The sequence below is a fragment of the Arachis ipaensis genome, chromosome B1 (assembly GCF_059453495.1).
Source record: "Arachis ipaensis isolate K30076 ecotype BB chromosome B1, ASM5945349v1, whole genome shotgun sequence".
In the NCBI taxonomy this organism is placed as follows: Eukaryota; Viridiplantae; Streptophyta; class Magnoliopsida; order Fabales; family Fabaceae; genus Arachis; species Arachis ipaensis.
In genome coordinates this window covers 126,494,939-126,521,288 of record NC_142436.1, presented here as the reverse complement: position 1 = coordinate 126,521,288, position 26,350 = coordinate 126,494,939, and the positions used below count along the sequence as shown (strand labels likewise).

At 39.6% G+C, this 26,350-nt stretch overlaps 1 protein-coding gene and 1 non-coding gene across 2 annotated transcripts; both read right to left on the bottom strand.

Moving 5' to 3' along the window:
• Window positions 1-2,257: 2,257 nt before the first annotated feature.
• On the bottom strand, window positions 2,258-2,365 carry LOC148578287 (small nucleolar RNA R71). Its single transcript, XR_015904514.1, has one exon. It is a non-coding gene; the product is annotated as a small nucleolar RNA R71 (small nucleolar RNA).
• Window positions 2,366-10,376: 8,011 nt separating this feature from the next.
• On the bottom strand, window positions 10,377-11,861 carry LOC148578286 (uncharacterized). The gene is made up of 2 exons (XM_088502994.1): window positions 11,751-11,861; window positions 10,377-10,862 (listed from the first exon to the last, which is right to left on the bottom strand). The coding sequence occupies exons 1-2, from the start codon at window positions 11,859-11,861 to the stop codon at window positions 10,377-10,379; spliced, it is 597 nt and encodes a 198-aa protein (XP_088359120.1).
• Window positions 11,862-26,350: the final 14,489 nt, after the last annotated feature.

Here is a 26,350-nt window from a genome sequence, read left to right as displayed (position 1 = left end):
CCCTTCTCTCTCTCTCTCTCTTTTCTTTTTCCCGCTTTCTCTCCTCCTCTCTCTCCCCTATCTCTATCTTTCCCTTTCTTCCTCTCTTTCTCTCTCTCTCTCTCCCCTCTTCCTCCTCTCTCTCTCCCCTCCCTCTCTCTCTCTCTCTCTTTCTTTCTCTCTCCACATTGTCTTTCTTTCTCTCTCCCTTGTCTCTCTATCCTTCTCTCCATCTCTCTCCCCTTCCCTCTTTCTCTCTCTCCCTCTCTCTTTCTCTCCTTCTCTCTCTATCTCTCTCTCCTTCTCTCTGCTCTCTCACTTCCTCTCTCTCTCTCTTTCCTTGCCCTCTTTCTCCCCCTCCGTTCTCTCTCTTCCTCTCTCTCCTCCCCTTCCTCTCTCTAATCATCTCTCCCCTTTTTCTATCTCTCTTCCTCCTCTCTCTCTCTCTTCTCTCCTTCTCTCTCTCCCATATCTCTCTCCTTTCTCCTCTCTTTTCCCTTCTCTCTCTCTTTCTCTCTCTCTCTCCCCTCTTCTTTCTCTCTCTCTCCTTTACCTCCCCTCTCTTTCTCTCTCTCTTTTTTTTCTCTCTTTCTCTCTCTCGCTCATCTCTCTTTCCTTTTCTTCTTTCTCTCTCTCCTCCTCTTCCTCTCTTCCTTTTCTCTCCTTCTCGTCTTTTTTTATTACTATCTCTTTTCTCTTTCTCTCTCAACCTTCTCTCAATCTCTATCCCGCTTCTATCTCTTTTCTCCTCTTATCTCTAAAGCGAGAGAGAAGAGATAGAGGAGGCGAAGATAGAGGAGGAGAAAGAAAAAAAGGAAAGAGATAAGAAGAGAGAAGAAGGATAAGAGAGAGAGAAGAAGAGAGAGAAAGAGAGAGTGGAGAGAGAGAGGATGGGGAGAGAGAAGGAGAGAGAGACAGAAAAAAAGAAGGAGAGAGAGAAAAGAGAAGAGGGGAGAGAGAAGGAGAGAGGGAGAGGAGGGGAGAGAGAAAGAGGGAGGGGGAGAGAGAGCATGGAGAGAGAGAGGGAGAGAAGGATAGAGAGAACGAAAGGGGAGGGGGAGAAAGAGGGAAAGGGGAGAGAGAGAGAGATAGATAGATAGATAGAGAGGAGGGGGAGAGAGAGAAGAGAAAGAGAGGAGGAGAGAGAAAAATGGGAGAGAGAGAAAGAGAGAGAGAAAAGAAAGAGAAGAGGAGAGAGAGAGAGAGAGAGAAAGAGAAAAAATTATTTATAGAAAATATTGAAAAGAGATAAGAAAGAAAAAGGAACGAAAGCAATGGAAGGAACTTCATTATTTACAAATATTACTCGTATCATTTAGAAAGAAAAAAAATAGATTAAAAAAATTCAATTAAAAAAAGGTTTAAATTTTTGGGTTTTTGTATGTAAAAATATTAATTTTTGTGTAAAAATCAATTTTTACATGTAAAAACCAATTTTATGGTATAAACACCAATTTTTTAGTATAAAAACCGGTTTTTGGGTCAAAAACCGGTTTTTTGTATAAAAATTTGGGTTTTATATGTAAAAATATTAATTTTTGTGTAAAAATCTATTTTTATATGTAAAAACCAATTTTATGGTATAAAAACTAATTTTTTAGTACAAAAACCGGTTTTTTAGTACAAAAACTGGTTTTTTGGTACAAAAACCGGTTTTTGGTACAAAAATCGGTTTTTTGGTACAAAAACCGGTTTTTTGGTATAAAAACCGGTTATTTTTTTAAAAACCGGTTTTTATTTTAATAACCGGTTAAAAACCGGTTTTGAATTTCACTAACCGGTTAATAACCATTTTTATCATGTAAAACCAATTTGGTTAATTAACCAATACTATATTTTTGGTTAACCAAAAAACTGGTTTGGTTTTTGGATTAACCAAACCATGAACACCCCTAATAATAACAATGCAAGGAAGATGCTTGGTGACTTTACTGCACCAAATTCCAACTTGAATGGAAGAAGCATCTCAATCCCTGCCATTGGAGTAAACAATTTTGAGCTAAAGCCTCAATTAGTTTCTCTGATGCAATAGAACTGCAAGTTTCATGGACTTCCATCAGAAGATCCTTTTTAGTTCTTAACTGAATTCTTGCAAATCTGTGATACTGTTAAGACCAATGGGATTGATCCCGAGGTCTACAGGCTTATGCTTTTCCCGTTTGCTGTAAGAGACAGAGCTAGAATATGGTTGGACTCTCAACCTAAAGATAGCCTGAACTCTTGGGATAAGCTGGTCACGACTTTCTTAGCCAAGTTCTTTCCTCTTCAAAAGCTTAGCAAGCTTAGAGTGGATGTTTAAACCTTCAAACAGAAAGAAGGTGAATCCCTCTATGAAGCTTGGGAGAGATATAAGTAACTGACCAAAAAGTGTCCTTCTGACATGCTTTCAAAATGGACCATCCTGGATATATTCTATGATGGTCTGTTTGAATTATCAAAGATGTCATTGGACCACTCTGCAGGTGGATCCATTCACCTAAAGAAAATGCCTGCAGAAGCTCAGGAACTCATTGACATGGTTGCAAATAACCAGTTCATGTACACTTCTGAAAGGAATCCTGTGAGTAATGGGACGCCTCAGAGGAAGGGAGTTCTTGAAATTGATACTCTGAATTCCATATTGGCTCAGAATAAAATATTGACTCAGCAAGTCAATATGATTTCTCAGAGTCTGAATGGATTGCAAGCTGCATCCAACAGTACTCAAGAGGCATCTTCTGAAGAAGAAGCTTATGATCCTGAGAACCCTGCAATAGCAAGCCTTTTCCATCATCCACTCAACAACAGACAGAGAATTCTGAGCAGAATCCATCTAATTTAGCAAATATAGTCTCTGATCTATCTAAGGCCACTTTAAGTTTCATGAATGAAACAAGGTCCTCCATTAGAAATTTGGAGGCACAAGTGGGCCAGCTGAGTAAAAGAGTCACTGAAATCCCTCCTAGTACTCTCCCAAGCAATACAGAAGAGAATCCAAAAAGAGAGTGCAAGGCCATTACCTTACTTGGTGTGGCCGAACCCAAAGAGGAGGAGGAGGACGTGAATCCTAGTGAGGAAGACCTCCTGGGACATTCAGTGACCAATAAGGCGTTTCCCTTTGAGGAACCAAAGGAATCTAAGGCTCATCTAGAGACCATACAGATTCCATTGAACCTCCTTTTACCATTCATGAGCTCTGATGACTATTCATCTTCTGAAGAAGATGAAGACATTACTGAAGAGCAAGTTGCTCAATATTTAGGAGCAATCATGAAGCTGAATGCCAAATTATTTGGTAATGAGACTTGGGAAGATGAACCTCCCTTGCTCACCAATGAACTAAATGCATTGGATAGGCAGAAATTACCTCAAAAGAAACAAAATCCTGGTAAATTCCTAATTCCCTGTAACATAGGCACCATGACCTTTGAGAAGGCTCTGTGTGACCTGGGATCAGGCATTAACCTTATGCCACTCTCTGTAATGGAGAAACTTGGGATCTTTGAGGTGCAAGCTGCCAGAATCTCATTAGAGATGACAGACAACTCAAGAAAATAGGCTTTGGACTAGTAGAAGACGTGTTAGTAAAGGTTGAAGGACTTTACATCCCTGCTGATTTCATAATCCTAGACACTGGGAAGGATGAGGATGAATCCTTCATCCTTGGAAGACCCTTCCTAGCCACAGCAAGAGCTGTGATTGATGTGGACAGAGGAGAGTTGGTCCTTCAACTGAATGAGGACAACCTTGTGTTTAAAACTCAAGGATATCCTTCTGTAACCATGGAGAGGAAGCATGAAAAGCTTCTCTCACTGCAGAGTCAACCAAAGCCCCCACAGTCAAACTCTAAGTTTGGTGTTGAACCCCCATATTCAAACTCTAAGTTTGGTGTTGGGAGGTCCCAACAATGCTCTGAACATCTGTGAGGCTCCATGAGAGCTCACTGCCAAGCTATTGACTTTAAAGAAGCGCTTGTTGGGAGGCAACCCAATGTTATTTAATTATATCTATTTTCTATTGTTTTTTTATGTTTTTTTTAGGTTGATGACCATGTGGAGTCACAAAAAACTACTGAAAAATCAAAAACAGAATGAAAAACAGCATTAAAAATAGCTCACGCTGGAGGAAGAACTTACTGGCATTTAAATGCCAGTAAGAAGCATCAAATGGCGTTTAACGCCAGAAAGAAGCATCAAGCTGGCGTTAAATGCCAGAAACAAGCACCAGACTGGCGTTTAACGCCAGAACAGAGCATGGAAGTGGCGTTAAACACCAGAAGCAGGCTACATTTGGGCGTTTAACTTCAAAAATAGGCAGCAGTCTGGCGTTAAACGCCAGTATTGCATACAAAGGGCGTTTTGCACGCCTAATTGGAGTAGGGATGTTAAGTCCTTGACCCCACTGGATCTGTGGACCCCACAGGATCCCCACCTACCCTAACTCTCTTTCTTCACACCTTTTCATAACCCTCTTCCCCAAATACCCTTCACCAATCACCTCAATCACTCTTCCCCATCACCTCTTAACCATTCACATCCCTCCACTCTTCCCCATAAACCCCTCATTCCTTCTTCATTTTCACACAACACAACCCTTTCTTCTTTTCCTTGGCCGAATACACACCTCTCTTCCTCTCCTCCATTTTTCTTCTTCTTCTCCTTCCTTCTTTCTTTTTTTGCTTGGGGACGAGCAAACATTTTAAATTTGGTGTGGTAAAAGCATTACTTTTTGTTTTTCCATAACTATTAATGGCACCTAAGGCCAGAAAAACCTCAAAAAAGAGGAAAGAGAAGGCAATTGCTTCCACCTCTGAGTCATGGGAGATGGAGAGATTCATCTCAAAGGTCCATCAAGATCACTTCTATGTTGTGGCCAAGAAAAAGGTGATCCCTGAGGTCCCTTTTAAGCTCAAAAAGAGCGAATATCCAGAGATCCGACAAGAGATTAGAAGAAGAGGATGGAAAGTTCTCTCTAATCCTATTCAACAAGTCGGGATCTTAATGGTTCAAGAGTTCTATGCAAATGCATGGATCACTAGGAACCATGATCAAAGTGTGAACCCGAATCCAAAGAATTGGCTTACCATGGTTCGGGGGAAATACTTAAATTTCAGTCCAGAAAATGTAAGGTTGGCGTTCAACTTTCCAATGATGCAAGAAAATGCACACCCCTACACTAGAAGGGTCAACTTTGATCAAAGGTTGGATCAAGTCCTCATGGACATATGTGTGGAAGGAGCTCAATGGAAAGTTGACTCAAGAGGTAAGTTCGTTCAATTGAGAATACTGGACCTTAAGCCTGTAGCTAGAGGATGGTTGGAGTTCATTCAACGCTCAATCATTCCTACTAGCAACTGGTCTGAAGTTACTATTGACCGGGCCATCATGATCCATAGTATCATGATTGGGAGGAAGTGGAAGTTCATGAGATTATACCTCAAGAACTCTATGAGGTGGCTGACAAGTCTTCCACTTTGGCAAGGTTAGCCTTTCCTCACCTCATTTGCCACATCTGCAATTCAGCTGGAATTGACATAGAGGGAGACATCCTCATTGATGAGGACAAGTCCATCACTAAGAAAAGGATGGAACAAAGAAGAGATCATGGACCTCAACAAGAGCATGAGGAAATTCCTCACCATGAAATTCCTGAGATGCCTCAAGGGATGCACTTCCCTCCACCAAACTATTGGGAGCAAATCAACATTTCCCTAGGAGAATTAAGTTCCAACATGGGACAACTAAGGATGGAGCACCAAGAGCACTCCATCATTCTCCATGAAATTAGAGAAGATCAAAGATCCATGAGGGAGGAGCAACAAAGGCAAGGAAGAGACATAGAGGAGCTCAAGAACACCATTGGTTCTTCAAGAGGAAGAAGATGCCACCCTCACTAAGGTGGACCCGTTCCTTAATCTCCTTGTCTATTTAATTTTTCTATTTTTCTCGATTTTTGAACCTTATGTTTTGTTTATGTTTGTGTCTTTACTATATGATCATTAGTATTTAAGTGTCCATGTCTTAAAGCTATGAATGTCCTATGAATCCATCACCTCTCTTAAATGAAAAATGTTCTAAAAATAAAAGAACAAGAAGTACATGATTTCGAATTCATCCTTGAAATTAGTTTAATTATTTTGATGTGGTGACAATACTTTTTGTTTTCTGAATGAATGCTTGAACAGTGCATATGTCTTTTGAATTTGTTGTTTATGAATGTTAAATTTGTTGGCTCTTAAAAGAATGATGAAAAGGAAAAATGTTATTGATAATCTGAAAAATCATAAAATTGATTCTTGAAGCAAAAAAAAGTAGTGAATACAAAAGCTTGCAGAAAAAAAAAGGGGCGAAAATAAAAGGAAAGAAAGAAAAAGAAAAAGCAAGCAGAAAAAGCCAATAGCTCTTTAAACCAAAAGGCAAGAGCAAAAAGCCAATAACCCTTTAAACCAAAAGACAAGGGTAAAAAAAGGATCCAAGGCTTTGAGCATCAGTGGATAGGAGGGCCCAAAGGAATAAAATCCTGGCCTAAGCGGCTAAACTAAGCTGTCCCTAACCATGTGCTTGTGGCGTGAAGGTGTGAAGTGAAAAGCTTGAGACTGAGGGGTTAAAGTCGTGATCCAAAGCAAAAAAGAGTGTGCTTAAGAACCATGGACACCTCTAATTGGGGACTCTAGCAAAGCTGAGTCACAATCTGAAAAGGTTCACCCAGTTATGTGTCTGTGGCATTTATGTATCCGGTGGTAATACTAGAAAACAAAGTGCTTAGGGCCACGGCCAAGACTCATAAAGTAGCTGTGTTCAAGAATCAACATACTGAACTAAGAGAATCAATAACACTATCTAAATTCTGAGTTCCTATAGATGCCAATCATTCTGAACTTCAAAAGATAAAGTGAGTGCCAAAACTATTCAGAGGCAAAAAGCTACTAGTCCCGCTCATCTAATTGGAGCTAAGTTTCATTGATATTTTGTTATTTGTAGTATATTCTCTTCTTTTTATCCTATTTGATTTTCAGTTGCTTGGGGATAATCAACAATTTAAGTTTGGTGTTGTGATGAGCGGATAATTTATACACTTTTTGGCATTGTTTTTACATAGTTTTTAGTATGATTTAGTTAGTTTTTAGTATATTTTTATTAGTTTTTAAATAAAAATCACATTTCTGGACTTTACTATGAGTTTTTATGTTTTTCTGTGATTTCAGATAATTTCTGGCTGAAATTGAGGGACTTGAGCAAAAATCTGATTCAGAGGCTGAAGAAGGACTGCAGATGCTGTTGGATTCTGACCTCCCTGCACTCGAAATGAATTTTCTGGAGCTACAGAAATCCAATTGGCGCGATCTCAATTGCGTTGGAAAATAGACATCCAGAACTTTCCAGCAATATATAATACTTCATACTTTGCCAGAGTTTTGACAACGCAAAATGGCGTTCAAACCACTGTTAGCAGAACCAGACCGGACCGGTCGGTTCGACCGAAAAACTGGTGAACCGGATCCTATACCGGTTCAGTCCGATGATTGGACCGCACAAGGTTAAGAATCGGTGCGAACCGGTAAAAACTGGTCAAATTCGGTAGCAACTGGTTCGACCGAACCAGAACAATTAAAAATTTCCCCAAAATGAAGTAGTTGGGGTTCGAACCCATCCCTCCAGGAAATAAAAGGTGACTATGCCCACCAGGCTACCTTGTCTATTACTAATATGGATACAAATTAAAATACATATTAATATCTTTCGGTAAATAATTTACTTTTATTTAATTTATTTTAATTTTAATTATAAGCTCACTCATTTTTAAATTAATTATATCTTTATTTAACAGTAATTATAAACTCACTTATTATTTTTTTTATAATTATATAATATCTATTAATATTATTTTTCAATAAATACTTGTAGTATATAATAGTATAATAGATATAAACTAATTAATAAATTATTAAAATTCGAAAATAATACTTATTTTAAAATAAAAACAAAATAAAAATATTTATGATAGAGTAAAATTAACAAAATACTTATTGTTTCTATTCCATATTGTTTAGAATAGCTAGATATTTTTAAAATATTAGTAAAAATATGTATTTTAAATTTTTAATTCTAATTTTTTTACTATATTTTATTTTTTATTTACATAGGACCGGGTTAACCGATTCAACCAGTGACCCACCGGTTGAACCAGTGATCCAGTGACCCAGTAACCTGACCGGTTCGATCACTGGTTCGGTTCTGACAACTATGGTTCAAACGCCAACTTCCTGTCCTATTCTGGAGTTAAACGCCAGAAACAGGTTGCAAATCCGAGTTAAACGCCAGAAACAGGCTACAACCTGGCGTTTAACTCCAAAAAGAGTCTCTACACATGGAAGCTCAATGCTCAGCCCAAGCACACACCAAGTGGGCCCGAAAGTGGATTTCTACATCATTTACTTATCTTATGTAACCCTAGCTACTAGTTTAGTATAAAAACTACTTTTAGTGATTTATTTTATATCTCTGGACGTTTAGGCCTTAGACCATGGAGGCTGGCCATTCGGCCATGCCTGGACCTTCATCACTTATGTATTTTCAATGGTAGAGTTTCTACACACCATAGATTAAGGTGTGGAGCTCTGCTGTTCCTCATGAATTAATACAAAGTACTATTGTTTTCTTATTCAATTCAAGCTTATTCCTATTCTAAGATATTGCCTTGCACTTCACCATGATGAATATAATGATCTGTGACACTCATCACTATTCTCAACCTATAAACGCGTGCCTGACAACCACTTCCATTCTACTTTAGATTGAGCGTGTATCTCTTAGCCTCCATTCCGAAAGATCGAAGTCTTCATGGTATAGGCTAGAATCAATTGGCAGCATTCCTGAGATTCGGAAAGTCTAAACCTTGTCTGTGGTATTCAGAGTAGGATCTGGGAAGGAATGACTGTGACGAGCTTCAAACTCGCGAGTGTTGGGCGTAGTGACAGACGCAAAAGGATCAATGGATCCTATTCCAACATGATCGAGAACCGACAGATGATTAGCTGTGCGGTGACAACGCACTTGGACCATCTTCACTGAGAGGACGAACGGTAGCCATTGACAACGGTGATCCCCCAACATACAGCTTGCCATGGAAAGGAGTATGAAGGATTGGATGAAAGCAGTAGGAAAGCAGAGGTTCAGAAGGAACAAAAGCATCTCCATATGCTTATCAATGAATTTCATAAGTATCTCTATCCTATTTATATTTTAATTATATTTTAATTATCAATTCACCATAACCATTTGAATCCGCCTGACTGAGATTTACAAGGTGACCATAGCTTGCTTCTAGCCGACAATCTCCGTGGGATCGACCCTTACTCACGTAAGGTTTATTACTTGGACGACCCAGTGCACTTGCTGGTTAGTTGTGCGAAGTTGTGACAAAGAACTAAAATTATGAACGTGCATATTAAGTTTTTGACGCCGTTACCAAGGAATGAACGATCACAATTTTGTGCACCATGCTTCCCATTTATCGATTTAACCTAATTGCCAGAATCGATATCTTTAATACGGTATGCATTCCCAGATTACAAATCGATCACCTGAAAGGGTCCTTCCCACACTAAAGCACTTCTCTTTCATACGATGGTTATAACTTCAAGCAATACTATTTTTCTGATGAATCATATTCTCGAGTGCTAAAATGCGTTCTTGATCTAAATCATTCAACTCATGATACATTGCATTCCAATAATCTTCAATCAGTAAATCATCTTGCCTCATGACTCTTAAAGTATTAAGATTAATTTCTAATGGTAACACTGCATCATGGCCATACACCAATTTATAAGGGGACGTATTTCTCGATCCTTTAGGTGAATTTCGATAAGCCCACAACACTTGGCTTAGAGTCTCATGCCAAGTTTGAGGTTTGCGACCAATTTGCTTCTTAATCAAGTTAATTAGAATCTTATTTACTGCCTATATTTGACCATTTGCTTGTGCATAATATGGAGTCGAAGTTACCATAGTAATATTCTTCCAAGTTGCAAAATTTCTAATGTGTTGACCAGTAAACATAGTCCCCTAGTTAGTACTCAAAGTTTGAGGAATCCCAAATCGATGAATTATATATTTTTCTACGAAATCAATAATTTCATTTTGACCTGCCTCTATCAAAGGAACAGCCTCAACCCACTTCGTAAAATAATCGATTGCCACCAGGATAAATTTATGATTCTTCGATGAAGGTGGGTGTGTTATTCCAATCAAATCCAAAGCCCAATCTCGAAATGGCCATGGTTTAATAATCAAATGTAACTCAGAGGCTGGAATCTGCTATATCGCTCTATGTCACTGACACTCTTGGCATGTTTTTGCATAATCAATGTAATCTTTAATCATGGAAGGCCAATACACTTGATCTTGTCGAAGCACCTATTTCATTTTTACTCCAGCTTGATGAGCACCACATATACCCATGTGAACTTTTTCAAGAGCAATGTCTTTATCCGATTGACCCAAGCATCTGGAAAGGCTACCATCAACGGCTTTCTTATACAGCTCACCAGCCATCAATACAAAATTCATTGTCTTTAACTTAATTTTTCGATCAATCCGCATGTTAGAGTCTTTCAAATATTCTGCAATTGGTTTTCTCCAATCTTCATCATCCCATTCATCCAAAGTCAAAACTTCTCTTTCCTCAATGGGTACCAGAATTTGACAAACTTTCGCCAATTTCTCCAAAGTTTCAGGGAATATTCTATATCTCGATGAAATTTGAGCCAACTCATTAGCAATCTCATTCCGAATGCTTGGAATATGAACCAAAGACACTTTTCGAAAAGATACCAATAACTCCCATGCTATCGATAAATACTTTTGTAACTTCTCATTATTACACTTAAATTCCTTCGATAACTATGTCAACACCAATTGGAAATCTCCAAGAATTTGAACATCTAATGCCCCTTTATCAATCAAAATTTCTAATCCCAATATCAAGGCTTCATACTCAGTGACATTATCCGAACAAAGATATTTTAACTAAAAAAGAAATTCTGACGGCATGCCTTTCGGAGAAATAATCTAGATCCCAACTCCAGCATCATCTTTGTGTTTTGAACCATCAAAATATAGTTTTCAACAATCGAAAACTACATTGATTACGTTTGTCCCCTGGTAATTAGGATTGTTTGGTCGATCTAGTAGAAAATCCGCAATGACCTGACCATTCACAGCTTTGGCCGATACATAATACAAATCGAACTATGTGAAGGCAAGCATCCACTTTCCTAACCGACCTCTTAATATAAGATAAGACAACATGTATTTTATCAAGTCAGTTTGTGCAATTACTCTCACAATTTTTGCAACCATGTAATATTTCAATTTCATACAAGCATAATAAAGAGAAAAACACAATTTCTCGATGGGAGAATACCTCAACTCAATACCAGTTAGCACTCTACTCAAATAATAAATAGATCTTTCATGACATTCCTTGTCATCTTGAGCCAATATACATCCGGTAGTATTCATATATGCTACAATATGCAACTTTAAGGGCTTATGAAGGCGAACAGTTGCCGTCACTGGTGCCTTGGACAAGTAAGCTTTGATCAATTCAAACACTTTTTGATGTTCCTTTGTCCATTCATACTGTGATTCATCTTTAAGTTTAACCAAAGATGCAAAAATTCAAGTTCGACCAGAAAGATTCGATATGAATCGACGAAGGTAATTAACCTTCGCAAAGAAAGATTATACTTCCTTCTTTGATTTGGGAGGAAGTAAATCCAGGATTGCCTTAGCTTTATTTTGATCAATAGCAATCCCTTTCTTATAGACTACAAATCCCAAAAAATTCCCTACAGACACACCAAATGCACATTTCAAAGGGTTCATCTTCAACCCCATTCTACGCATTATACTAAATGATTGTTGTAAATGATCGAGATATTGGTCCATTGAATTCGATCTGACCATAACGTCATCAATATAGACTTCCATGAGTTTCCTGAGAATTTCATGAAAAATAGTATTCATTGTACGTTGGTATGTTGCACCAGTATTTTTCAAACCAAAAGGCATTACTACCCATTCGTATGTACCTAATGCCCCACGACATCGAAATGTAGATTTCGATACATCATCTTCTGCAATAAAAATTTGGTTATGCCCCAAATAATTGTCCATAAAACTTAAGGTTTCATTGCATGCTGCAGAATCGATCAACATATCTGCTATGGGCATAAAGTATTCATATTTTGGAGTAGCATTGTTTAGATCTCGAAAATCAATACATACTAAAAGCTTTCTGAACGGGCGGAAAATTGCGGATTAATAATTTATAGAGAAAACAGTGTTACAAGTACAGTTCTTAACCGAGGAAAATTCCGCTTATCAATTTAAAAAGGTTGTCACAAATCAAGAATAAAAATACTAGGAGTAGAAATCCCAGGTCGTCTCCTAACTAGTTGACAAAAGAGTGCTATTTTATTAGTCAGGAATTTTTCCGAGAAATTTAGAGTTGGAGAACGGGAGAATAAAATAATAATTAATTAAAGCAAGAAAAATTAACGAGAAAATTTATATAATTAAAATAAAAGCCTTGACCAGGAGAAGATTAATTAGAAGTTCTATCCTTGTTGAATTTCCCAAGTGTAATGGTAATAGGTTGTTGCTTCTACTTAGTTATCCTTTACTAAATAAAGAAAAGTCAAGTAACTAACCAGCTCTGATTCCCAATTCCTAATCCTTTCCTAAGGAAGAATTAGAGTTAGAGACTAGAGAGCCAGCCAACAACTTCCAATTCCCAATTGACACTTGAGTATTCCAACTCAAGGGTCTCCTTTTAATAAACTCCCAAGTCAAGTTGGGAGTCTAATCCATTGACTTGAATACGACCTTCACAGACATATAAAGGGAATAAAAAGAAGGCATGATAAACTAAATAAAATAATGACTGAAAATTAATTAAAGGTAAAAAGAGTTCTTTGCATTAATAAATCTCAAAATCATAAACATACGTATCTGAACAGGGTTAATGGGTGATTAAAAGAGTAAGAGAATAAGGAAACAAACTAGAATAATGAAAACTTCAATGGAGGTAGTGACTCTTCTCAATATCCAAATCAAAAGCATAAAACTCTAAAACTGTGTATGTGAAGAAACCTAGGGGAAGTAGTGATTTCTCTCTAAGATTTTAATCTAAAACTAAAAACTGTATGAATGAGAATGCGTGTTGAGCCTCTGCTTGTCCCCTGGCTCTAGTCTGTGTTTCTGGGCCGAAAACTGGGTCCAAACTTAGCCCAAAATCGCCCCCAGCGTCTTCTGCATTTTTTGCACGTGGCGCATGTCACGCGTACGCGTCAGGTACGCGCACGCGTCGCCGTGCAATCTCGCTTCTCACGCGTACGCATCAGGTGCACGCATGCGTCGCCATGAAAATCTCCAAATCATGCGCACGCGTGAGCCATTGGTGCGCGTCGCTCCTTGCTGGTTGTCTCCTTAGTTTCTTGTGTTCCTTCCATTTTTGCAAGCTTCCTTTCCATCCTCTAAGCCATTCCTGTCCTATAAAGCCTGAAAACACTTAACACACAGATCACGGCATCAAATGATATATAGAGGAGTTAAAAATACATAATTTAAAGGCTCGGAAAGCAAGTTTTCAATCATAGAACAAAATTAGGAAGGATTTGTAAAATCATGCAATTTATATGAATAAGTGTGCAAAGATTTGATAAAAACCACTCCATTTAGCACAAGATAAAGCATAAAATAGTGGTTTATCAATCTCCCCATACTTAAACATTAGCATGTCCTCATGCTAAGCTCAAGGAGACAAGGGAATGAATGGGGAAAAGTAAGACTCATGAAATGCAACCTATATATGAATGCAACTATATGATAAGATGCTTCTGTCTACTTGGTTAAAAGTAAACAAGTTCTCCAAGACAAACATAAGTCATATTTCACTAATTCAAATCATACAATAAGAGACAGGTAAACTTGTAAGAAGATAGCTCATGAAAGCAGGGAACACAGAATCAAGCATTGAACCCTCACTGGTAGTGTATATGTACTCTAATCGCTCAAGTGTCTAGGGTTAATCCACTCTACTCTTCTCTAGTCATGCTTTCTAAAACTTTGTTCTTCATCTAACCAATCAACAAATATTTAGTATACCAATGCAAACATCATGAGGTCTTTTCAAGGTTGTAATGGGGCTAAGGTAAGGGTAAGGATATATGTATGGCCAAGTGAGCTATAATATGAATCTTTGACTAACCTAAGCTATCACCTAACACACACACACACACACACACACACACACACACACACACACACACACACACACACACACACTCTATGTATATGAAATTATTCCTAACTACCCATAATTTTGCTTTTGTATATTTTACATACTCATCCATCAAATTTTCTTTTAATTTCACCACATATGCATTGATCTTTTATTAGACTTAACATTGGGGTAATTTTGTCCCATATTTATTTATTTATTTATATTGTAATATTTATTTCTTCTTTTTTTTTAATATAAAAGTAAACATAACATATCAATGCATATGATTTTTCTGATCTCATATGAGTATGCACCCAAATTCCCAATACTTTTGTCAATAAAACACAACACAATTTCATCAACCCAAGTTCCCATAATTCCCCACACTCAGTTGACACACAATCTCTATCTTAAGCTAACCAAAGATTCACTTGGGGTAATTAATTGTTTTTCCGCTTAAGGCTAGTGATGTGGTATAATATAGAACAAATGGGGATTAAAAGGCTCAAACTGGCAAACAAAGGTAATTAAAATGGTAGGCTATTTAGGATAAGTGAGCTAATAACAAATGATGGCCTCAATCATATGCATGCATGCAAATACACTAAATAATGGACATATAGAATGGAACAAAATAAAGATTGCAATCATAGAGAAGAAACACACAAGAATAACAAAAAAATCATGGTTAAATAATGTAACCGTATGATTAAGCTCAAATCTCACAGGTGGTGTGTTCTTAGCTATAATTCATGTTCCAAATTACAATCTTCAAACAAATTTAACACAAAGGTTTTAATTTAAATCAGTGAAATGCTATAAACTAGGGTCTTGAAAAGAAACTCATTACTTTAGCCAAGCAGAACATACATGCAAGCAATTATTATCATGCAATCTATCCTATCTAACAAAAGAAAAAGTCAAATATTGGTGTTAAGAGAGAGAAGTTACCTCTGGAAGTCAGGGACTGACCTCCCCACACTTAAGGCTTGGCACGGTCCTCCGTGCCATCAGTAAGGAGCAAGGTAGGGCTGGAAGCATCGCCTCCGCTGTCTGATTCGCCCTGGCTTCCTGTGCTACTGGATGAAGGGGAGGCCGGGGTGTCCTTCTGTTCTGGAGGTGGGTGAGTACCAACAATGAGTTTCTTCAGGTAGTTGTATCGGCGCTCTATTTGCTCCATCCACCGGTCTTGCCAGTCGAACCTCTCAAAGATCTGAATGAACATCTGATGGGTGGATGGTGCTTGTGGTGTGAATGATGATGGAGTAAAAGACGGAGGAGTATCCAAAGATGGGTCTGCAGGCCGGCTCGCAGAGGGAACTGGTGGCCTGATGTACTTCCCATGTGGGATGTATTGGTCGGCCCTAGGGATCATGACCTTCGTGTCTCCTGCCCGATAGGACACACCTGCTGCAGAGACTAAATTGGAAACCAAGGCGGGAAAAGGTAGGTTACCCGCTATCTGTACGTGTCCCATGGCTTGCCGGATGTATTGGGACAGGTTGAGGGGTTGCTCTGTCAGAATGCACTAGATGAGAACAGCCATGTCCGCAGTGAAGGTGGACTCGTGAGTACTCGGAAAGATGTAGTGGGACATAATTTGTGCCCACACGCGAGCCTCCAAAGTAAGTGATTGGTCTGAGATGCTCTTAGGTTTTGACTGATGCGGCCCATAGATCCAGGTGCTGCCAGGTTGGGTTATAACTCCAAGGACACTGGCCCAGTCGAACTGATACATCTGGCGCTTAAGAGAGGCTTCTTGATATGCATCCAATCCCTTTGGGCTAGGTGGAAGACCCAGTGCTCGTTGTATGGCACTCTCGGAGACAGGGACTTGGTGCTAACGAACATAGACAGTCTGCAGGGTAGGCGAGTAGAAGTTGGAGTAGAATTCAACTACCCATGATAAGTTGGCCTCCCGCGATTGCCTCCTCAAAAATCCCCACTGTCTCCTCTCGATGCGGGGCTCCACAAAATCAACAAAGTGTGTTGGGACAATGAATAGATGCTTATTGTTGTAGTTCCTCTCGGCTAGGATGGGGAACATCTGTTCGCAGTAACAGTTAGCGAACCGTGTGGAGTCCCGTGCAGGAAAGGCGATCTCTACTGCATCAACTTTAATGATCCTCTTCACCCGCTTTGTTGGCGGCTTTACGCTTGTAGATGGAAGCGCCTTAGCCGGTGCCCTCTTGGTTCCTCTCCTTGCTGGTGTCTTGTCAGTAGCCTTCTCTTTTCCTTTCTTGGTACCCATGCCTAAGGAAGAAGGAAATAGGAAGAATGTGAAATATAGATAACTAAAACCAGAAGGTGGAAATTCCAAGTGATAATGAATGCCAAAGAAAAGAGAATAGCTTAAATACATGGTAGCTACAACATGTAGGTAAGACATCAATTAAAAGCAAAAAAGCAATTCATAGGAATTAGATGCAAGAGGGTAAATGCATGCAAGTACTAGGCACAAGAAGCATAATTCAAGCATCAATTAATAAATGTGCCAAATTAAAGAGCACTTGTATGATGACAATTGTGAATGATAATCCCAAATACATGTGGAGTATAAGTGCTGTGAAAAAGAGGCATTCAAGTAAAAGAGTAGAAGAAAATAGGATTCAAAATGCCATAAGAGCTTTTTCACAAACACTTGGTGTGCAAGTTAAAATAGGAATGAAAATAATATAATCCAAATATATATGAGAGCCAAAATTAAATATCAATTATCAAATTACTCCTTACAATATCCACAAGCTCAAGTATAATAAGGTAATACCCAAAATAAAACTCCAATACCAACATAAGAATGCATGAAAAAGAATGCAGAATAAACCATAAATAACTAAGCCAATAAAGATTGAGAAGAAAGATAAATTATTAATATGCAATAATGAAGGAAGAATGAAAGAAGTAGATGGGACGAAGAAAAGAACCTGAGGTAGAAGGTGAGAAAGGGAAAAAGAAAGTAGTGGAGAGTAAGAAAGAATAAGGAAGAAAGAAGGAAGAAAAAAGAAGAAAAGATTAGGAATAGAAGAGAATTAGGATTGGGGGAGGGAAGAATTGAAATCTGGCAGCGTGCTTGTTTAATTGTGCGTCGCATGCGACGCGTACGCGTACAGCACACATACGCGTGGGTCGTGCAGTTTTGGTAGTGACGCGTAGGCGTCTGGCACGCGTACGCGTCCCTTGGGTTGTGCGAATCACGCATGGGGTTGTTACGCATGGGGCCAAAAATACATACGACGCGTGCGCGTCAGGTACTCGCACCCGTGGATCGCCATATTGTGAAACTGACGCGCACGCGTTAGGGACGCATTCGTGTGGATCAATTTGTGCCTCTAGCACAGTTCCAGCGCGAGGGCAGCACAACTCTCGGGTCAAACACCAATTTACGCCGATTTCCAGAGTGACGCGTACGCGTGGGCTAGAAAAAGCACAAGTGACGCGCACGCGTGAGGGACGCGTACGCGTGGGCTTGCTTGTGCGCAAGGCACGTTTCCAACACCACTCCGACCCAACTCTCGGGTCAATTCTTTGGTGGTGCAAACTCACACATGACGCGCACGCGTCAGTGACGCTTGCGCGTCGTCCACCATTTTTTTATGCAGAATGCAGAATGCAGATGATTATGCAGAAATTATGAAGAGTACTGTGAAAAACAAAATAAAATAAAACTAGGAATAAAAAGGGACGATCATACCATGGTGGGTTGTCTCCCACCTAGCACTTTGCTTTTACGTCCTTAAGTTGGACGGTCCACAAGCTCAGTCTTCTTCTGCTGGTGGATCCCCCAAGAGGAAGATCTCGAGCTCTTTATTGTTCTTCATCTTCTCACCATGATACAGCTTCAAGCGATGTCCATTGACCTTGATGAATTTTGAGCTTGAAGGATGACTCAGGTGGAAGACTCTGTATGGCTCGGCCTTCTCTACTCTATAGGGGCTCTCCCACCTTGATCTCAGCTTGCCTGGCATGAGTCTCAACCTTGAGTTGTAAAGGAGAACTAGCTCCCCAGGTCTGAAATGTCTTCTCTTTATATGCTTGTCATGCACAGCCTTCACCTTTTCTTTGTATAGTCTAGAGTTGTCATATGCCTCGAGTCGAAGATTCTCCAGTTCTGCTAGTTGCAGCTTTCGTTCAGCACCAGCCTTCTCAAATCCCATGTTGTATTCCCGCACAGCCCAGAAAGCCTTGTGTTCTACCTCCACTGGGAGGTGGCAAGCCTTTCCATATACTAGGTGGAAGGGACTCATTCCGATGGGTGTCTTGTATGCTGTCCGATAAGCCCAAAGCGCATCTACAAAGCCTGGTGCTCCAGTCCTTCCTATGAGGCTTGACTATCTTCTCCAGTATGCACTTTATCTCTCTGTTAGACACCTCGGCTTGCCCATTGGTCTGAGGATGGTAGGCTGTTGCTACCTTGTGAACAATCCCATGCTTCTTCAGTAGACCTGCTAATCTCCTATTACAAAAGTGAGTACCTTGATCATTCACGATTGCTCGTGGTGATACAAAGAGACAGATAATATGGTTTCTGACAAAGGAGACATCCGTGTTAGCATCATCAGTACGGGTAGAAATTGCTTTCACCCATTTAAAAATATAATCTACAGCTACCAGTATATATAAGAAACCACTAGAGTTTGGAAATGGACCCATGAAGTCAATGCCCCAGACATAAAAAATTTCACAGAATAGCATAAGCTGTTGGGGCATCTCATCCCTTTTGGATATATTACCAAACCTTTGGTATGGGAAACAAGATTTATAGAAGGCAGCAGTATCCTTAAAAAGAGTGGGCCACCAGAATCCACAGTCTAAAATTTTTCTAGCTGTTCTTATAGGGCCAAAATGTCCACCACTCTCAGAAAAATGGCAGGCCTCTAAAATGGACTGGAATTCTGACTAAGGCACACACCTCCTAATTATCTGGTCAGCACCATACCTCCATAAATATGGGTCATCCCATATATAGTATTTGGACTCACTTTTCAGCTTGTCCCTTTGATGCTTAGTAAGATTAGGAGGGAAGGTATGACTAACTAGATAATTAGCTATAGGTGCATACCAAGGAACTACTTCAGATATTGCATGCAAGGTATCAAATGGAAAAGAATCATTGATAGGAGTGGAGTCAGTCTTAATGTGCTCTAGGCAACTTAAGTGGTCCGCTACTAAATTCTGGGAACCACTCCTATCTTTGATTTCTAAATCAAATTCTTGCAGCAATAATATCCAACGTATTAACCTCGGTTTGGACTCTTTTTTAGCTAATAAATATTTTAGAGCTGCATGGTCTGAGTATATTACCACTTTAGTACCAAGTAAATAGGCTCAGAATTTATCCAGAGCAAAAATAATAGCCAGAAGCTCTTTTTCAGTGGTAGTATAATTAGACTGAGCAGCATCTAAGGTCTTAAAAGCATAAGCAATTATAAAAGGATCCTTACCTTCGCGCTGAGCCAGTGCCGCTCCTACTGCATGGTTGGAGGCATCACACATAATCTCAAAAGGCTGGCTCCAGTCTGGTCCTCTCACAATCGGAGATTGAGTCAAGGCGATCTTCAGCTTATCAAATGCTTCCAGACAATCCTCATTCAGCTTGAACTCAACATCTTTCTGCAGCAGTCTGGATAAAGGCAATGCTACCTTACTGAAGTACTTGATAAATCTCCGATAGAAATCTGCATGACCAAGGAAAGAACGGACTTCCCTCACGGAGGAAGGTAAGGTAAACTAGAAATGACATCCACCTTTGCTGGATCTACAGAAATACTAGTATTAGAAACAACGTGTCCTAGAACAATATCTTATTTTACCATAAAGTGACATTTTTTAAAATTTAATACAAGGTTTGAACTAACACACCTGTCTAATACTCTAGCTAAACTATCCAAGCAAAGGGTAAATGAATCACCATACACACTAAAGTCATCCATGAAAACTTCCATACAACTCTCAATAAGATCTGAGAAAATACTCATCATGCATCTTTGGAAAGTAGCCGGTGCATTATACAAGCCAAAAGGCATCCTCTTGTATGCATACGTTCCAAAGGGACATGTAAAAGTAGTTTTCTCTTGATCTTCAGGAGCTATATGAATTTGAAAATAGCCTGTGTAACCATCTAAAAAGCAGTAGTGTGATTTACCTGACAGGCGATCAAGCATCTGATCAATGAATGGCAGGGGGTAGTGATCCTTGCGAGTAGCCTGGTTGAGGCGCCTGTAATCAGTGCACACTCTCCAGGAATTTTGTACTCTAGTTGTCAGGAGCTCTCCATGCTCATTCTTCACTGTTGTGACTCCAGACTTCTTGGGCACCACTTGTACTTGGCTGACCCATTTGCTATCTGAGATGGGGTAGATGATGCCAGCTTCAAGCAGTCTGGTCACTTCCTTCTTGACAACCTCCAAAATGGTGGGGTTCAGCCGCCTCTGAGGTTGACGGACATGCCTTGCTCCCTCTTCTAAAAATACCCGGTGCTCACAAACTTGAGGGCTAATGCCTACTATATCCGCCAAGATCCACCCAATCGCTTTCTTGTGTCTTCTCAGCACACTAAGTAGCTGCTGCTCCTGTTGGGAAGTGAGTTCCCTTGCAATAATAACTGGGAGCTCCTGATTGTCCTCGAGGTAAGCATACTTGAGGTGGGGTGGAAGGGGATTCAATTCCATTTTCTGCTCATGGCTAGGCACTTGATCATCTGGAGCTAGTGATGGGGGTAAGGTATCCTCAGTAAGCTCAGGGGGTTTCCCCACACTTGCACCTTGCTCCATGTGCCTCTCTTCTACTTTCTCTTGCTGAACTGTAGCTATAGTTTCATCAATGATGTGGAAGATGGAATGATCTTCTGGAGGGTGCTTCATAGCTTCATCCAAGTTGAAGCTCACTGTTCTACCATCTATCTCAAAAGAGTAAGTTCCTGAGAAGGCATCCAATTTGAACTTTGAAGTCTTCAGAAACGGCCTTCCAAGCAGGATGGATGATGGTCTTCCTGAGTCGTTAGGGGGTATCTCTAAGATGTAGAAGTCAATAGGGAATGTGAGCCCCTTAATGCTCACCAGCATGTCCTCAGCAATTCCTACCACCGAGATTATACTTTTATCTGCCAAAACAAAACATGCTGCCGACCTTTTTAAGGGAGGGAGCCTCAAGGCATCATATACAGATAATGGCATAATACTCACACACGCGCCTAAATCACACATGCAGTCAGAAAATTTTACACCCTCTATAGTAATAGTAACCATACATGGATCTGGATCACTACATTTTTCTGGTATATCACCCATTAAAGCAGAAATAGAGCTACCTAGAGGAATAGTTTCTAAATCCTGTATTTTATCTTTATTCATGCATAAATCTTTTAGAAACTTCGCATATTTAGGTACCTGGCGAATGGCATCGAAAAGGGGAATCGTTACCTCAACCTTTTTGAAGATCTCCACCATCTTGGGGTCGAGCTCCATCTGCTTTCTGGAATTCCTAGCAAGGTGTGGAAATGGAATGGGAATGGCTTCTCTTGTAACTGCAGCTTCTTTTGGTACTCCATTCCTTGGTTGAGCCTCTTCTTCTTCAACCATATCTTGTACTTCCTCCTCTTCTTCAGCATCCGCTTCCTCAACAATGTCTTCAACATGAATGTCTTCCTTCAAGCTTGGCTCCTCGTGACCCCTCTCTTACAGTGTGGTTTCGGACCTCAAAGTAATGGCATTGATTTCACCTTTAGGGTTGGGTAAAAGTTGAGAAGGTAGTGCATTGGAGCTAGAAGATTGATTGTTTGGATTGGATGGTGGTTCCATCCGGGAGATGAGAGCTTGTAATATAGAGGTAAGACCAATGATGCTTGAGGTAAGTGTATTCTGCAGGTCTTTCTGTCCTTGTACAATAGAGCGAAGCATCTCATCATTGGAAGAGGAAGGGGGATAAGTAATTTGAGGGGCTTGCTGTTGGTTGTTCTGAGGTGCTTGGGCTTGCCTTTGATGAGGTGCCCGGTACGTCTGGCCTTGGTTCTGCTGTTGGTATGGGGGGTTCTACTGATACATGTTCTGCTGATTGTTATTGTTGTTCCACCTCTGATTTCACCGTTGTCTCTGCCTCCTTAGTTGTAGTTGTCCCTCCATCCCTGGTTGGAGTTGTCCTGCCAACCTTGATTGTAGTTCTTACCTTAGTTATAATTGCTGCCTTATTGATAGTATCCTTGATTCAGGCGGTCACAGAAATTATGAGTGGCTGCCAATGTGTTGTCTTCTTGTTGGAGCTGCGGACATTCATCAGTGTAATGAGTATAGTAGGCACATATTCTGCACACTCTTTGGGGAACCAACTATTGACACTGTTGTTGTGGGGGAGGCTAAGGTTGTTGTTGATTCAGCTGCAGCTGCTTCAGTATGTTGGTCATCTCTCCCAAAGTCTGTGTGAGAGCAGCAGTCTCACTACTAGAGGAAACCTCCACAATAGCCTTGGGATGGTTGTTCCTGTGCCTGACATTCCGGGTAGACTCAGCTAGATCGGTGATCAGTTGCCACGCTTCTGTCGCCATCTTGTACTTCTTCAGAGAACCATTACTCGCAGCATCTAATGTAGTCTTATCCTGAGGCTTCATGCCTTGTGTAAAGTAGCTAATCAACACCAACTGGTCAATCTTGTGGTGGGGGCATGAGTCTAGGAGATTCCTGAAGTGCTCCCAATACTCATAAAGAGTCTTTGATTCTCCTTGGATAATGCAGGAAATTTCTTTCCTCAGTCTGTCTGTGACTTCTGCTGGGAAGTATTTTTCCAGGAATTCCCTTTTGAGCAGATCCCAATTAGTAACAAGTTCTTCAAGTTGAGTGTAGAACCACTCCCTTGCCTTTCCCTCAAGAGAAAATAGGAAGGCATACAGCCAGATAGTAGTCTCATCTGCACCATAACGCCTAGTAGTTGAACAGGCTGTCTGAAAATCTTTGAGGCGCTTTATGGGCTCTTGAGCAGTTAACCCATGAAACTTGGGCAGTAAGTTGATTAGCGCAGTCTTCAGTTCAAAATCTACAGCCAGATTTGGGTGACGCGCTTGATACGGTTGCAGTGTAAAATCTGGGGCTCCTGCTTCCTGGAGAGTAATCCTTCGGGGCTCCGCCATATTACCTGCACGTAAATCAACAGATTAGTAGAAGAAGAGCTTATTTCTTCCTCAAATGGCATTTCAGATTCGCCCTCAGATGAGATTGGTGAATTGGTGGTAACCAATTCACTACCCTCAGAGGCTAACCGACGCTGAGCTTGCCTAATACGTGAAATAGTTCTTTCAATTTCAGGATCAAACACAGCTAAGCTCGGATCAGGCAATGAACGCGTCATTCAATGAAAGAAACATATAGCTCATGGTAATAAAATAAAATAAAATATGCAAATATGTAAAATAAAAATATTTACACCAACCAATAATTTAGCACACTATTGCAACTCCCCGGCAACAGAGCCAAAAATTGAACGGGCAGAAAATTGTCGATTAAGAATTTATAGAGAAAACAGCGTTGCAAGTACAGTTCTTAACTGACAAAAATTTCGCTTATCAATTTAAAAGGGTTGTCACAAATCAAGAATAAAAATACTGGAAGTAGAAATTCCAGGTCGTCTCCCAACGAGTTGACAAAAGAGTGCTATTTTATTAGTCAGAAATTTTTCGAAGAAATTTAGAGTTGGAGAATGGGAGAATAAAATAATAATTAATTAAAGCAAGGAAAATTAACGAGAGAATTTATATAATTAAAATAAAATCCTTGATCGAGAGAAGATTAATTGGAAGTTCTATCCTTGTTGAATTTCCCAAGTGTAATGGTAATAGGTTGTTGCTTCTACTTAGTTATCCTTTACTAAATAAAGAAAAGTCAAGTAACTAACCAGCTCTGATTCCCAATTCCTAATCCTCTCCTAAGGAAGAATTAGAGTTAGAGACTAGAGAGCCAGCCAACAACTTCCAATTCCCAATTGACACTTGAGTATTCCAACTCAAGGGTCACCTTTTAATCAACTCCCAATTCAAGTTGGGAGTCTACTCTATTGACGTGAATACGACCTTCGCAGACATATAAAGGGAATAAAAAGAAGACATGATAAACTAAATAAAATAATGACTGAAAATTAATTAAAGGTAAAAAGAGTTCTTTGCATTAATAAATCCCAAAATCATAAACATACGTATCTGAACAGGGTTAATGGGCGATTAAAAGAGTAAGGGAATAAGGAAACAAAGTAGAATAATGAAAACTTCAACGGAGGTAATGACTCTTCTCAATATCCAAATCAAAAGCATAAAACTCTAAAACTGTGTATGTGAAGAAACCTAGGGGAAGTAATGATTTCTCTCTAAGATTTTAATCTAAAACTAAAAACTGTATGAATGAGAATGTGTGTTGAGTCTCTGCTTGTCCCCTGGCTCTAGTCTGTGTTTTTGGGCCGAAAACTGGGTCCAAACTCAGCCCAAAATCGCCCCCAGCGTCTTTTACGTTTTCTGCACGTGGCGCATTGAAAGAGCAGGAAGGATTGATGGTTTAGAGGTTATAATAAACTCTCATTGCAAGTATAGTTACTAAACCAAGCAATCAACCTTTCTTACAAACGTTTTGGTTGTCACAAGTAACAAACCCCTAAATAAATTGATAACCGAAGTATTCAAATCTCAGGTCATCTTCTCAAGGAACTGCAGGGAAGTATGTTCTTATTATTGGTTATGGAGATTGTAAATTAGGGTTTTGAGAATGAGGAGGGAATGATTTAATTAGCAAATAAAGTAAATGAAGAACAAGCAATTTAAATGGCAAGTAAAATAATAAATGACTGTAAATAAACTTTTGGCAAGGTATGAGAAATTAGAGGTCCTATCCTAGCTATCCTTATCAATGATGATGAGAATTGAATCTTAATTCCACTTTGTTAACCTTTACCAAGATAAAGGAAGGTCAAGGGATTAATTGGTTTGATCTTCGAATCCTATTTATTTCCTAGAAAAAGATTGGGATTATTGAAGTTCATTTAATTAACAAGATAACAATTATCATTCATGTTTGAGTTTGATAACTCCTGAGTTACTGATTTCTTAACCAAGACCAAAATGAGAGAAATAAATCTACTGGAATAAAAATGCCTTCAGATGGGAATAACAATAATGTAAATAAGAGAAAGCAATATTAAACTGAAATACCTCAAATAACATTAATTCAAATATGTAATCTGTAACATGGAAGAATTCATAAATTAAATTGCAAAAGTAAATAAAAAGGAATATTGAATCTGATAAAGATATAATCCTGAAAGCGAATAAAATCCTAATTCTAAATCCTAATCCTAAAGAGAGAAGAGAGAGGAGAGAACCTCTCTCTAAACTAAATCTAAATCATGAAAACTAAACTAAAGTCGTCTCCTCCTGTGAATGGATGCATTCTCCCACTTCATAACCTCTGGTTTATGCCTTCTGGACTTGGATTTGGGCCAAAAAGGGGTTCAGAATCCGCTGGGAGCATTTTCTGCAATTTCTGGTGCGTGGCCTCTGTCATGCGTCCGCGTGGGTCACGCGGTCGTGTCATTCGGAGTTTTCCTTGTCACGCAGTCACGTCAGTCATGCGGCCGCGTCATATGTGTTCTGCTCAAGGCGCGCGGTCGCGTCAGTCATGCGGCCGCGTCGCTGCTTCTTCGCGCTTTGCATGCGTCCGCGTCATCCATGCGATCTCGTGGATGCCAGTTTCTTCACAAACTCCGTTTTATGCTTTCCTTCCATTTTTGTATATTTCCTTTCCATCCTTTAAGTCATTCCTGCCTTAGAAGATCTGAAACTACTCAACACACTAATCACGGCATCGAATGGAAATAAAGGTAATTAAAATAATTTATTTTAAAGCATAGGAAACATGTTTTTCACATACATCACATAATAAGGAAGGGAAAGTAAAACCATGCAAATAATATGAATAAGTGGGTGAAGGATTGAATAAATCACTCAGATTAAGCACAAAATATATCATAAAATATGGGTTTATCAACCTCCCCACACTTAAACAATAGCATGTCCTCATGCTAAGTCCAAGAGTAATGTTAGGTTAAAGTGGTGGAATGCCATGCAATGCAATCT

Coding starts and splice junctions, on each gene's coding strand:
- LOC148578286 (XM_088502994.1), bottom strand. CDS start 11,861: ATGGGGTTGAAGATGAACCCTTTGAAATGTGCATTTGGTGTGTCTGTA. Junction 10,863..11,750: donor TTGATCAAAATAAAGCTAAG/GCAATCCTGGAT, acceptor GTGTTGACATAG/TTATCGAAGGAATTTAAGTG.